The 14,328-nt window shown below is 34.3% G+C and overlaps 2 protein-coding genes across 7 annotated transcripts; one reads left to right on the forward strand and one right to left on the reverse strand.

Annotated features, from left to right (window-relative positions):
• Positions 1-1,381: 1,381 nt before the first annotated feature.
• On the forward strand, positions 1,382-11,402 carry LOC107415073 (uncharacterized). 6 transcript variants are annotated; one of them, XR_001581198.4, is made up of 19 exons: positions 1,383-1,752; positions 2,444-2,915; positions 3,503-3,594; positions 4,162-4,326; positions 4,418-4,811; positions 5,553-5,671; positions 5,754-5,826; positions 5,915-6,135; positions 6,229-6,273; positions 6,897-6,993; positions 7,319-7,510; positions 7,671-7,774; positions 7,900-7,987; positions 8,696-8,845; positions 8,998-9,099; positions 9,192-9,362; positions 10,513-10,572; positions 10,665-10,834; positions 10,938-11,402. XR_001581198.4 is itself a non-coding variant. In XM_016023347.4 (19 exons), the coding sequence occupies exons 1-18, from the start codon at positions 1,614-1,616 to the stop codon at positions 10,776-10,778; spliced, it is 2,700 nt and encodes an 899-aa protein (XP_015878833.3). In that variant the 5' UTR covers positions 1,383-1,613; the 3' UTR covers positions 10,779-10,798; positions 10,890-11,115. The 6 variants fall into 6 exon arrangements, 2 of the variants coding, with proteins under 2 accessions (XP_015878833.3, XP_048320979.2); XR_001581197.4 differs by having other exon boundaries at positions 1,383-1,654; XR_003055590.3 differs by having other exon boundaries at positions 1,383-1,654; positions 10,908-11,115.
• LOC107415074 (protein trichome birefringence-like 9) lies at positions 10,863-13,262 on the reverse strand. The gene is made up of 4 exons (XM_016023349.4): positions 12,800-13,262; positions 11,817-12,209; positions 11,497-11,655; positions 10,863-11,190 (listed from the first exon to the last, which is right to left on the reverse strand). Exons 1-4 carry the CDS (start codon positions 13,201-13,203, stop codon positions 10,863-10,865), a joined length of 1,284 nt encoding a protein of 427 aa, XP_015878835.3. The 5' UTR covers positions 13,204-13,262.
• Between the last annotated feature and the right edge of the window lie 1,066 nt (positions 13,263-14,328).

The raw sequence follows: 14,328 nt of genomic DNA on the forward strand, positions 1-14,328 counted from the left end.
TGGCATTTAAGTTTTTGCAGACTGCAGCAGAATTATTGCCTATTAATTAATTATGCACTGGATCTAACAAATGTTTTTTTTTTTTTTGGCTAAAAAAATATAACAAATGTCATTTATTTTTCTTTTTTTGAATGAAAGAAGTTTGAGGACATATCCGCGTCAATCTTGCCAATCGTATGGGACTCGAACCCAAATGTTATTGTTAATATTATTAATCTGCAATATTTTTTCTCCTCTATTCTATATTTTTCTTCTTAAATAATTTTATCTAACATTCAATTTATATGTACAAGATGTATCAATCCAACGGTTTTGTCAAGTTTATATTTTATTTTATTTTAAAATTTAGAATCACGAAATAAAAATTTATTTTTTATTTGATTGGAGTATGGTAAAAAAAGGGCATAGAAGTAGGACATTTTAATTGCATTTTACTCTTAAGAAAAAAGAATCATGGGTAAGTCTCGCGTGTCTTGAAATAAGGAAAATTGGTTTGGTAATATGAGTTTTTGGCATGTCCAAAAAATATTGTATGGTAAAGGACAATTAATAGCAGTATAATTGGACCTCAAAATCAAATATAAAAATATGATATGGTAGACATAACATCATCAACTTGCAACTTGCACAACTACCTAGCGATTTGCTGTTCACAGCCAAATGGAAAAAAACAAGTTGAGCTAGCTAACTAGTTGCTGTTCATATAAATGCATGGCATGGCATACAAACGTAAGTCTTTCTTTCCAACTTGGAGACGAGGATAAGTCAAATTTTTCGAACCTAACTTCCTTTGGCTTTGTTATGTTTGCTTTATTAATTATTAATGAATCAGAAACTGAGGTGGAGAAAAATGGTGTCCTTCATGAATGTGCCTTTCTCTTTAGATGATGCAATGCCCGCTATACCACATTCATAATTTGAGAATTCTACCTCAATTTGTTCATGCAGGAATGTTTTTATTTATTTTTAAGATAATAATTTCGAATTCAAATAATTTTATCTTTAATATCCTAAAAAAGAAAAAGAATAATTCAAAAAAACTATGGATATTTGTATATATGTTGGATCATAACTCAAAATCTCTCATGTGCGAGTGTCGACTGCCTGTGCGTTAAGGATCAAGTTCATAAGAAACCAGGAATATGACCAGTCATGGTTGTATAGTTTTGAAATTTTAATTTTGGTTTTTAGGTGTATTAAGACCATCCTGTACAACTATAGAGGGAATGAGGCCCCTCTTGGGCTCCTCCATAGCAGAAAAGATACCCTTTGGGCCCAAAGTGTAGAGACCCATGACTGCATCGCTGGGCCTATGAATTGTAAAAGGCCCATTATCTAACTGGGGGCTGATAAAGTTACACGCAGTTCGAAAAAGAAGCTCCGCTAGATTTGGCAAGAGGGCGAAGGAGGAACCACCTATTGCGCTTTGTGATTACTCGTTTCTCCACGTCTACGGATAAACTGCCCGTTGCCACGTCAGCTCCCTCTTTCCCCTGCACACAGACACTGTGCCCCCCAAAATCATCTGTATTGTTGCACCAGTTTTTACTGAATATTTTTTTTTCCTCTCTTGTTCTTGTTTTTTGTCCGCGAACCTAAGCACTTTCTCGTATATGGCTACCAAATTTCAGCATAACAGCCTTTTACCGTCAAGGTCCACAATTCTCTAATTTCTTCTTAGATTATTTTTATTTTTCTCCGCAACTGCATTTTCTTTCGGCAGAGTGATCTAATATTTGCAAAGATGATAAGGTTTTAGCCCTTTGTCGTTGAATTTATTTTTCCAGCTTATGTTTACTTTTTGTCTGTTTATCTAGAATTCTGCTGTTTGGCCTCCGAGAAACTTTAGGAAAGGAGTAAAAAAAAAAAAAAAAAATTAGAATTGGACATTCTCTAGTTTTGTTAAACTTCATTCACTTGAATAAGCTAAGAAAATCAAATTTTGCAACAATTTATTCTTTACAATTCATTTTCTCATGAACGAAACAGCATAAAATGGAAATTATAACAATTCATTTTCTCATGAACCAAACAGCATAAAATGGAAATTATAGTCTTCCGCTTGCTATTACTTCTACATTTCTAGTACCTATATTTTTCTTTACCTCTATTCATGTTGCCGATGTTATAACCTGTTAGTGCACCTTAGAATTTATGTGAAATTATGTGGCTGCTTGAGCTGGTGTAATTGATTTAGAACTTTGGTCCTATGAGTTTTGGTGTCCATATTTCATTAGAAGCTAGAGTTCTGACTGCTTGACATATGAAAATTGAAAGTGTGTTCTGATTATTACAGGAGAAAATAAATTATGAAGCATCACAAAATTTAGCCGTTAAAATGCAGGTTTAGGTGTCCTATGACTGGTGGTAGCCTGTAAAAGTTGCCTATTTGTGGTAAAAGTTCTTATGTGCTTAGTGCTTATATTGTTATTTATATTTGCAGCTCTTCAAATCCATGGGTTTCACATAAGGCAACCAGAATGCAATATTCCTGCAAAAAAGTTAGTGGCTTGGATCGTGTACTTAGTTGTTGGGGCAATTCAAGGAAGAAATGCCTTATAAGACTGGTTTTTTTGGAAAACACTGTTCACGCTCATAGGAAGCATTCTTTAACGTTTAGAAGCTCAAGAAGAATGGGGAATCTCATCCTCTTTGCATCTGCCGATGATGGTGTTACAGTTAATGGGACTCCCCAAGCAAGTACCAGCAGTGTTGTCGAGGAAATGAGGGTCAAACTTAATCAGACTCTGCATGGGGAAGAGTATAGTGATGGACTTGTTCAATTTTTACATGATGCAGCAAGGGTATTTGAGTTGGCAATCAAAGAACAAGGTTCGTGGTCGAGGTTCTCGTGGTTTGCAACTTCATGGCTTGGTGCAGACCGAAATGCTTGGGTGAAAACACTATCTTATCAGGTATTGCCATCAAGTTTTGCAAGTTTCTTTGTGATACTCCACATCTATGCATTACTATGCATTCTAATTGTCTGCATTAGCCTGATGATTGTCTTTTTATACTTGTTAAATGGATCCATAGACGTTGCACATTTTCTCCCTTTTTTTTTTTTTTTTTTTTTTGAGTTTTTTTAAGTGGAAATGTGTAACCATACGGCTGTTTCTGAGGACATCCACAGTTACTAGAATATTTAAAGTAATTTTTGGCTGTTCTCCCCAGTGTTGTGGAACTCTTTTTGGATATCCTTCATTGTAACTATTGTTGATTTTTTAATTTCAATCGTCCACCAACAGCCATCACATACATCTTCATCAGTAATATTTCCATCACCAGGATAACTGCAATAATTATTGCTAATTTGCTTCCAAGATTTCCATTTGCAACGGCTGTGACAATGCATATATTATATGATGAAAAGGAAACTTTCCACTGGACTCTTTGAGCATGTTATTATGTTAGTGTTTTGACCAGCTTTTATTTATATTTTTGTTTTTACTATTTATCACAAACATTGCTGAGGATTTCTGAAGGTTCATGATTTTCTCAGGCTTCTGCTTATTCTTTACTGCAAGCTGCAAGTGAGATTGCTTCCAGAGGTGATGGTAGAGACAGGGATATAAACCTTTTTGTCCAAAAGAGGTATTGATCTCTTGATGTCCGAAATTATCACTATATGTCTGTTCGAAACTGTGATGCCCATATTGGCAATCTGTTTAGTAGATACATTTCTGATGTTGAACGCTTCTCTATCAGTTATGAGTCTTTGTTGTCTATGGGTTAGTGTCCTGAGATCTCTTCCTCCTTTTGATGGTAATGGCTTGATATGAACCTTTGGTCTTGCATAGAAAATTTCAAAATTAAAATTTTTATAGGTCTTAAGTGTTAAAAGCTGGCATAAAAAGCCTTCCAAATTTTGTAAATTTGATTTGCTTAAAATGATTGAGATTTACATTTCTAATGCAAAAACTTTTAACTTTTTAAATACTTCAACTTGATGGTGAGGAACTTGTACTTTGCTTTATTCTATAGGAATTAAGAAAAATATGTAATGGGGGACTTCAAATTTCAAATTCTGCGGTTTTTACCATGCAACATTTGTCGGTTAGCACTTACATCTGTGGATGTCATTGTTTATATATTAATCTATAAAACTGTTGTCATTTGGTCTATTGTTTTAAAATGTATTAAAATTTTGCATTGGTACAGTTTATTACGACAATCAGCTTCGCTCGAGAGCTTAATGAGGGATAAACTATCTACCAAGCAACCTGAAGCATATGAGTGGTTTTGGTCTGAGCAAGTTCCATTGGTGGTATCATCTTTTGTAAATTACATAGAAGGGGACTCACGCTTTACTGCTGCAACCTCTGTGTATGTTATCTCCTCTAAATTGATGTATATCTTGATTTGTTAGATGAATATGCAGAATACAGATTTAATATTGTTTCAAAATTACTTCCAGATCTGGAAAGGGTATGTCTTTGGGTTCTGTTAAGGCAAGTGACATATCACTGCTTATGCTTGGGCTTACATGCAATGCAGCAATTACAAAACTTGGCTCAGCGAAAGTTTCTTGCTCTCAATTTTTTACCACAATTCCAGAAATAACTGGTAGATTGATGGACATGCTGGTTGATTTTATTCCTATAAGCGAAGCTTATCGTTCTATAAAGGATATTGGTCTTCGCAGAGAGTTTCTTGTTCATTTTGGTCCACGAGCTGCAGCATGTAGAGTGAAAAATGATCGGGCTTCAGAAGAAGTTATTTTCTGGGTGGATCTTGTTCAAAAGCAGTTGCAACGAGCTATAGATAGAGAGAAAATATGGTCGAGACTGACAACATCTGAAAGTATTGAGGTTAGTGCATTAGGCTTCTAAATAAGTAGCCGTAGAGAGTAGTTATAACTTAGCCTTTCATTCCTAAATAACAATTTTAGCCTTTCATTCCTAATTAACACTCTTAGCTTCCTTCTAAATCCTTCATAATGAACCCTGTAAACCTGAACTGTCAAGCTTTAATATCAGGTCCATCATCCTTGAAACGTAAATAAGTGAGTTGAAAAGGATATTCTGAAGACCAAATTAGTTACCAATATTTATGTTGGTTTGGCAGAAGTATTTTTGATTTGGGATATGATGTGGAAGCAGAATAAAAATATGTCTGCTGGATGTAGCCTAACTGTAATATCATCCTCCTTGTGAGAGAGTGAGTCTCTCTCAACGGAGTAGATATTCAAGTCTCTGGTCACAAGTAGATACTGAAATTTGACAAAAAGGAAAAGAAAGACTCAGACGAATGAAGGATTGTGGATATTCGATAACATAATTTATTTTGTCTACAATTTGGTTTGACCAGAATGCTCTGGGACATATAAAGTATGAGTATTGATAAGACCCTGTGAATATAGATTTGATTCTTTCCCTAGATATTCTTGCGAGAGACTTTATTTTGGTTGGGATGTATAATATAATTTAAAGGAGTCCTGTGCATGTTTAACAAACATGCAGGAAACAGCCAGATATTGAAACAACATAAGCATGAATATTGTTTTAGTTACATCTATGCTGTCATGGGCAGTCATTGCTGATTTATTGCAGGTTTTGGAGAGGGATTTAGCTATATTTGGATTCTTTGTTGCCTTGGGCAGAAGTACACAATCCTTCCTATCTGCCAATGGCTTCGATGTTATGGATGATCCACTCGAAGGCTTTGTAAGGTAAAGATGGTCCAGTTTCCTCTTCAATTTGAATTACGTTCAGTATTTTGATTATTTAGTAATAATCTTTTCTTCTGTACAGGTTCCTTATCGGGGGCAGTGTTCTATACTATCCTCAGCTGTCATCTATAAGTTCTTATCAGTTATATGTTGAGGTCAGCATGTCTGGTCATTGCTGACTTGATAAGCTATGTCTATTGGTTTGATTATAAAATTGTTCTAAGATACTTTTTAATTCCGTAGGTAGTCTGTGAAGAGTTGGACTGGCTTCCGTTCTATCCAGGCAACATTGGCAACTCAAAGCAGTTTCAAGGCCATAGAAGTGAACAAGAAATTGTTCCAAATGCAGAAGCAATCCCACAAGTATTAGAAGTATGCTCTTATTGGATGCAAAGTTTTATTAAGTATAGTAAATGGCTGGAGAACCCTTCTAATATTAAGGCAGCAAATTTCTTGTCTAAAGGGTAATTGAACTCATTATACATCGTGTTTGAACTATAAAAAGTTTCATTTGAGTAAAATGTTTTAACAAAATATTTGTGATTTTCAATGTTCAGGCACAACAAGTTAATGGAGTGCATGGAAGCAATGGGAATATCAAAGTAAGCTAAGAAAGCTGTTGGACTCTCTCTCTCTCTTTCTCTACACCCCACACCATCCATCCCCCCCCCCCCCCCCCCCCGACTCACTTCTTTGCTGTATGGTTTGTTAAAATTGAGATGCTCTTCAACTCAATAGAGAACTCAAAAAGTGGAGAAGATGGACATCTGAGGCAATAAATATAGATCTGACAATCCAAAAGAAAAACTAGTTGCTGCCTTATAGGCGCTTCTAAAAATATCAGATAGCTACCTATGCTGTGTTAAGATTTGTAAAATACATTCAAAACATATTGGTTTTAACAAGGAATGTGTCGCATCATTCACCAAAAAGAAAAAAAAAGAAAAAAAAAGTGACACGTGCACATAGAAAGACTCTTCAATGGTTGAGCTCTTCAAGGCCTCTTGCTGAGTGGGTTGTTCAGGTGAAGATGTTGCATCTTCATTATAAAGACAACAAGCATGTAGCTTGGCTTGAGATTGACTCTCAAGACTATGTTTAGGCATGCCTGATATGGGTCAATTTTGATCTTTCTAAGTTGCCTATCCTTATCATTTTAAGTTTGACAATGACATTCTTAAATTTGTTAGCCACTGAGATTAGAATTTTCTAAAATGTGTTGAAGGAATGAGAAGATGGAAAACCGAACTGGTGATTATGTTGAGAGGATTAGAACTGGAGCCTATTCACCTACTGAGAAAGAGTCGGATTCTTTTGACAAGGTTGACTTTATCTGCTATGAATTACTCATTACAAAGTGCATTATAGTTCAATGAAAATTTTTGATAATTTTTTAAAGTCATAATTTTACAAATATAAGTTTTTGATATAACAACGACTTACGGTTAACCAGTCTAATATTCTCTGTTAGCATATTTTTAGCTGCATTTTTAGCATTACCATCCATTACTGATTGATTAGTGCTCAGTAGAGTTAATTCTCTAGTTCTTACAGAGCATTTTGCCTTTAAAAGAAATGTGCATTCGTACAGCATTACTATGAAAATCATGAAGATGCCCAAGTAATGGTATTGGCATTTGGTATTAGGCTTTGGAGAGTGTTGAAGGAGCTTTGGTAAGACTTGAAAAGTTGCTTCAAGATTTGCATGTTTCAAGTTCCAACTCTGGAAAAGAGCATTTGAAAGCAGCTTGTTCTGACCTTGAGAAAATAAGAAAACTTAAAAAAGAGGCTGAATTTCTGGAGGCATCTTTCAGAGCTAAAGCAGCCTCACTTCGTCAGGTATTTCCTCATATCTTGTAATAGCTTCCATACCAAGTCCTGGTATTAATTCCATACTGTCAAGCTACATCCGGCGTAGTTATGCAGCATTTTTGGTCCTCACTGAAAATTGTCCATCTTATCATTTATGTTACTTAACACTTGTTTTTTGGTCATCCAGGGAGACGATTATATTCAAACCCCACCTTCTGTCAGTGAGCAGCAACAGATTCTGAAAGGGAGTAATGGAAAGGTTGTTAATCCCATGGCAGAGGGGAGCAAAAGGTTTGTAAGTTTATCTTGTGTCGACATGCTTGAAATCCATTTAATTCTGTGATTAGTTATTGCATGCATGACCTGGTATTCCCTTAATTTTGTTTACCAAAACAGCATTCTTAATTTTTCCTCAGGATCACTGGTAAAAATCGTGGCCTATGGAGCATCTTTATGCGCCCTACAACCAGGAAGGCCAATCCTGAGATAATTTCTGATGAATTTGTATGCTCATTCCTGCTATGATCTATAATATTAACAGCTTGTGTATTATATTTTTTTGGAGAAAGTTCTACCTCGGAGCATACGATTCATTTCTGACTGAATTTCAGTTCTATATCAATTCTAAAGCAGACACCAAAAATAAACATTTTATCGATTGGTCGAGTAGAGGCAGTGCATAATATCACCCAATCAGTGCTCTAGTACAAGCTAGGAAAGCCACACAATTAAATATTTCATATCAATAGGGAGAGGATTCTGTAGGATTAAATAGATAAAGTTCCGTTATTGTATCACTACCTGTACCTGGGATTCTTAATAATTTAGATAGAAGGCATTGGCTAAAGACTAGACTTCCTAACAGTTTTTGTTGTGCCTTTGCAGTACGCTTGTAAGTTTTAGTTGCTTTCCAATTTGTTATTATTTTTCTTATGAACAATACGTGCATCTTTTATTGCATGGAAAGCATGTGAATGAGGTAGAAATGGTACTTTTTCTTACATACTTTTCGAATTTTGTAATTAGAATTTGGATGCAAATAATAGGGTTTTGTTTACCCCGGGCTTTGGTTATTTTTTGTTTCCTTGCTTCCTCACAGCTCAATTTAATAGATTCAATAAGGCTTCCAGAGATTTATTTTTTATTTTTTTATTTTTCCAAATTGGAAATCAGTGCAATTTATTGAAATGGAAGTCATTTTCTGGCACACAGGAGAATGAATTTGTTGAGCAGACGGCTTCAAATATTTGTGCAGTGGACTCAGAATCAAATGAAATTAATCGTTTTGAGCATTTAAGAAATGAGCTTATAGAACTTGAAAAACGGGTTCAAAGAAGTACTGGTCAATCAGAAAATGAGGAGGTATTCAGGATATCTTGAAATGTTTAGCAGCTTGCACATATTATTTTTATGGTTTCATTGCATCTTATCATGAAAACTACTTGATCCATGTCATTAACATTGTTACTTTATAGCTTTACTAATTTTTTGTCTACTATAAATTTGTCTATCAGGATGTTAAGCTTTCAGATGCTAGTGTTACTCAACTGTTCCTGGTTCAGAAGAAAGAAAATATTATTGAAAAATCATTTGGCAAGCTAAAAGAAGCAAGCATAGTAGGAGCTCATTTTCTGCTCTTATTTTGGCAAAAATAATCTTTCTTATTCTTGTTGCTGTCTGGTTATAATAAAAAAATTATTAATGATAGGATGTCCTGCAAGGAACTCAGCTTTTAGCTGTTGATGTCACTGCTGCTATGGGGTTGCTTAGAAGGACCTTGATAGGAGATGAACTGACTGAAAAAGAAAAGAAATCCCTCCGGAGAACTATGACCGACTTAGCATCAGTTGTTCCAATTGGTGTTTTAATGCTTCTTCCCGTAATATCTCTTTCTCAACTCTTTCTTGGACTTTACGCATATAACTCTGCCACATTTTTTATTCTTTATCTGGTACTCGATTTTCCTTGTCTCAATCCAGGATTTTCATTCTCTAGTTTAAGTAGGATACCTGCTTTTGCTATTAAAATGGGGACTTGGGACAAGTATATAATAGTAAATAGTCTTAGGAAATATTTGGTACGGAGAATGGTTTATGGTTTCTGACAGACTAAGATAAACTATATTCATTCTAGAACAGATTAACAATGCCTGTTTACTAGTTGATAGTAAAATAAAAATATAATATTTAGTATGGAATTAGTGTTGGTAATAGTATTTAGTTTATAATGTTTAATAGTGTAAAGAGTTGTTGGCTCCTGAAGCCACCCTATTTTTGGGGGCTAGACTTAGGTCTAGGATTCCTCTTCTTTTAGTCTGGCCCGTAAGATTATGAATGTTTAAGTTATTCATCTTTATCAACATGCTGTTTTTACACGGTACACAACATCTGAAGTCACATAGACCTTTTATAGAGACTTAAGGTCGGTTTGGTATATCTGATGAAATAGAGCTTTAGTCTGTAGAGTTTTGTATAATAGTTCTTTTTGAAAAAGAGCTTTTATTATAAAGTTAATAAGTGTTTGACTGTAAATAAAAAGCCGTTTTAAATGCTCAATGAGTTTTCATATAAACTAAAAAAGCTGTATTAAATGTTCATTCAGTTTTCATATAAGTTTAAAAAAAGTGCTTTTGCATAAAATTTGGGCTTATCTAAAACAGCTTAAAAAAGCTGTTTTTTAAATCAACAAGTACTTGTTAACTTTTGCCAAACACCTTTATGTTTTAACAAAAGAGCTTTTGGCCTTCAAGTAGAGCTTTTGACCCAAAAAAAAGTTCTGCCAAACAGACACTTAATATCAACTTGCCTAAGTAAGAATAGAGATTGCATAATTGCCCGGTGAAGTACTTAAAAAATAATATTTATATGGTTTGCTCTAATTTTGGAACATATTTAATTGACTGTTTAAACTTGGCAACTAATTGTCTAAATTAACGAAGCTATGCAAATATTTATGTAAATCTGTGTGGTATATTGCTGAAATCATGGCCTCTTGTTGAAATACTTGTGTATATAACTTATCTCCAACAGGTCACTGCAGTAGGGCATGCAGCTATTTTGGCTGCAATTCAAAGATATGTGCCAGCCCTGGTGCGTTTCTTTTGATCCCCAATAGTTTTCTTCCTGAAAGTCTTCTCTAATGGGAATATGTATGAATGTTCACCTTTACAAATTTTCCACAGATACCATCTACATATGGAACAGAAAGGTTGGATCTCTTGAGACAGCTTGAGAAAGTAAAGGAAATGGAAACCAGTGAAGAAAATCCCGATGGAGGTGTGGAAGAAGCAGCCTGAGTATAACCATTGCTGACTATGCACAGTTCAGACCAAAACAAGTTTCAATTTACAAGGTATCTCCTCTAGTATGTAGGGTGAATTTCACTTGGTTCTGAATTCTTTTGACAGTAGATAAGCATAAAGAAGGTTATTCCATGTGTCCGGCACTCCTGGCAGGCACCAGTGGCTACAGTCTTGTGGAGCAGAAGGTGGAGTCCCTGGTTCACGATATTTTGAAGGGTGACCGTCCTTCCTGAACTCCGTTAGATATGTGATGTTTAAGTACTGGACATTCCAGTTTCCATAATCCATTTGTTTGATTGCATTATATATAACAAGATTTTGAAACGGATCAGATTCAAGATTTGTGTAGTTTGTCTCTGGTCCCACATTTGAATCACACCAGCCGCCTTCGTTCCATGTGCCGTTCCTGCGATTTCATGTGTTAAGAAAACATCAAAAATTCATTACCTCTGTAATTACTACATTTAGGCTGTGGTGGAGGCCATGAAGTAAAAGAAAGTATTACTGAAATTTTATTCTTTATTACTAAAAAAATAATACATTTTTTGGTTAAATGCTAAACAACTGAAAATGTATATTGTCATTTGACGTGAATGGGATGGAAAACCTTATCTAAAATTCTCTTTCCCTCTTTTTTATTAACAAGTTTTTTTGGTTGTTATGATTTTGTTTTATTTTATATTTACATAATTATTCATGATTTTTTTATTACCTGTAATGTACCGGGGAGTAGCTACGGAAGAAAACGTGAGTCCTTTGAGGATCTAAATTCTCCAATGCCCAGGACTTCCATGTTTGTAAGGACCTCCGAAATGCTTCCACTACGTCCATCGTTATATTCACTTTATTATCTTCTTCGAAATAACAGCCCCTGAACTCACATTACAGTTTTACTAAATTCAGAACCGAAGAAAAAAACAAGACACAAGGCAGAAAATAATTTACCTTTTTCCATTAGAATATTTATAAGTAAAATGCAATACCAAGGGAATATATATAAAAAAACAAATAGCAGGAAAAGGAAAATCATACATGCCAAGTGTTTTTTCTTTGTTCCACCAATGGCCACTATTGAAAACTAGAATATCTGCGCGTTTCCACTCTTTCATGGAATACCAATGCAATTGGTCGACCTTAACAGTGCTTCTGACTTGTTTGGAAGAATTTTGTGGTGGACGACCAATGTTAACAAGGAAAGGTGCCCTGTAATATTCCACAGTGAGATTATATTCGTTGAAACGCATAGAGAGAAAGCCCTTGTGCTTGTTTATAGGCTTCCCATTTACTTCATAAATTGAAGACTTGTTTGACACTCCTTGGGCAAGCATGCACAGAAAAGACTCCCACTGATTCCTTCCAATTGAATCCCCTGCAAATACTATCCTTCCGTTCTTGCTTCTTTCCAACAAATCACTTGCATTGAATCTGAGAATTAGAGGAAGAACCAAATTAAAAATTCACTTTTGAAATAAAATGCTTAATAAAGTATTAATTCAGTCGATAAAACCAATATTTTATATTCATCTTGGCTCTAGCTGTTTAGTAAGTAGTTGGAAAGTGTTTTATTATATTATATATATATATATATATATTTGTTAATATAATTTATAAGCTTTTCAAAGTTCATATACTATGTGACAAGAATTTCGAAAACCTTTATGTTTTGTATAATATTAAAACAAACACATATTGGATGGTAGATAATTGCAAGGAACTTATTTTCCCCTTAATGGAACTGAAAAAAGGTTTTAAAAAATATTTAAAAGGTATAATCTTTCTTTTCTTGTCGCATGCGTTTGTTAGAAATTAAACATCTTATTTATTCTAATAATTGCCAAGAATAAGGTCTCCTGTAATTTTCATTTTTTTTTTCTTTTTTTATGATAGATTACCTTTCTATATTGAGTTTTTGCCTTGAAAAAAAAAATTAATTAAAAAGAAAGAAAAAAAGCATGCATAGAGTGACATGCAAAAGCAATATAACATGTTGCCAAAGGCCAGATGACAAAACTGACCTTGGAAGATCACAGCCGGCCGGTTGCCACCGCCACCGGCGATAGCCGTCGTCTTTTCTTCCGTTTTGGGTGCACCGGAAACCGGGGTCAAGAAACGGGCAGTTTTCAGTGTAAGACTCAAGTGTATAACTCTCATCTGGGACCCATCTACCGTATGAATAATCACAAGCTCCAACTGAACTAGTATTATTATTATTATTATTGTTAGACTTATTTGGTAAGAGTTGTGATAATAAACCAAAACGAAATATAAACTGTGGATCAAAAGGGCTTACAAGGCTCGAAATAACAAAGGTGAAGATCAAAAGGATGAGGAAGGTGAGTATAAGACGAAGCTCTTTTCTGAAAAAGAAGAAACCATGGAGGTTTTGGGTTTGGGAGGATTGAGAAGGTTGAAGATCCATTAGAAAAGGACGAAGAAAAGTAAGAGTTTGAAGAGGTCTTGTGGGTTTCTTCTTCTACTTGTCGTATAATAACAAAGTGGGGAGAGAGAGAGAGAGAGAGAGATGAGGCTGTTTTATTGGGAATCAATTAGGGTAAATTATTTATTTCTTATGTTTTTACGGTGTACTAAAAACGGATTTGCATATGTTTTTTGGTTTCTTTTTCAACAATTACCTAACAAGTCTCCTATTTTTATATACATGACCTGGAAAAACATACCTTTTGGCAAAACTTACTTGTACATGGTTACTTGTAGGCTTTCAGGCATCCGCTTGATTCTTCCAGATTTTCTTTTCTTTTTTTGGTTTTTTTTAATTATTATTATTTATTTTTGGAATTGTATTAAGTTACCTTAGTCTGTTACACGACACAAGGTACTTGATTTTGGAAACGATACCCATAAATATAGGATACTTTTATATATAAGATTTTTGCTTTAGATTGAATATCGAATCTATTCAATACAAATGCGCCACTAAAACTAGATTCAAAATTCTATGATAACAAAATGATGCCTTTATTTGTTTTCTTTTCTTTTCTTTTTGGTGAATTATAATCAGAGGTACCTTGAGAAAGCTATAAAACATATAGAAAGTCAGTAGATACTATATAAAGTTACATAATCAAGTACCCCTTTTTTTTTTTTTTTTTTTTCTTCTTCTTCTTCTTCTTCTTCTTGGTAGCTTGATCTTGTCTTTTTTAAAAACCAAGTCAAGCTGTACCTGATATTCAATCGCCTAATTTCGTTCAAACACAAAAAATCAAATTAGATATCAGCCAATAATAATAATAATATTAACAATAAAAGAGAAGGAAAAAAAAAATCATTGCCACAGAAACCTCCAACTCCAGATAAAATGTGTACATATATTGGATTTTAATAGGGTAAAAGCATTGTGAAAATTTTAATAGGAACATCTCCCCAGTTGGAATGTGAACTGGTAAAATAAATATTTCGTATTAAATAACTATTCTCTAAAATAATATTAAATTGATATGATCTAATATGGTAAAGGCGAAAATAAAGATAATATCTGTTGTAAGCATTGTAATTGTGAAAACAAAGACCAGATTTATTGTCAAAT

This window comes from Ziziphus jujuba, chromosome 11 (assembly GCF_031755915.1).
Source record: "Ziziphus jujuba cultivar Dongzao chromosome 11, ASM3175591v1".
Taxonomy (NCBI): Eukaryota; Viridiplantae; Streptophyta; class Magnoliopsida; order Rosales; family Rhamnaceae; genus Ziziphus; species Ziziphus jujuba.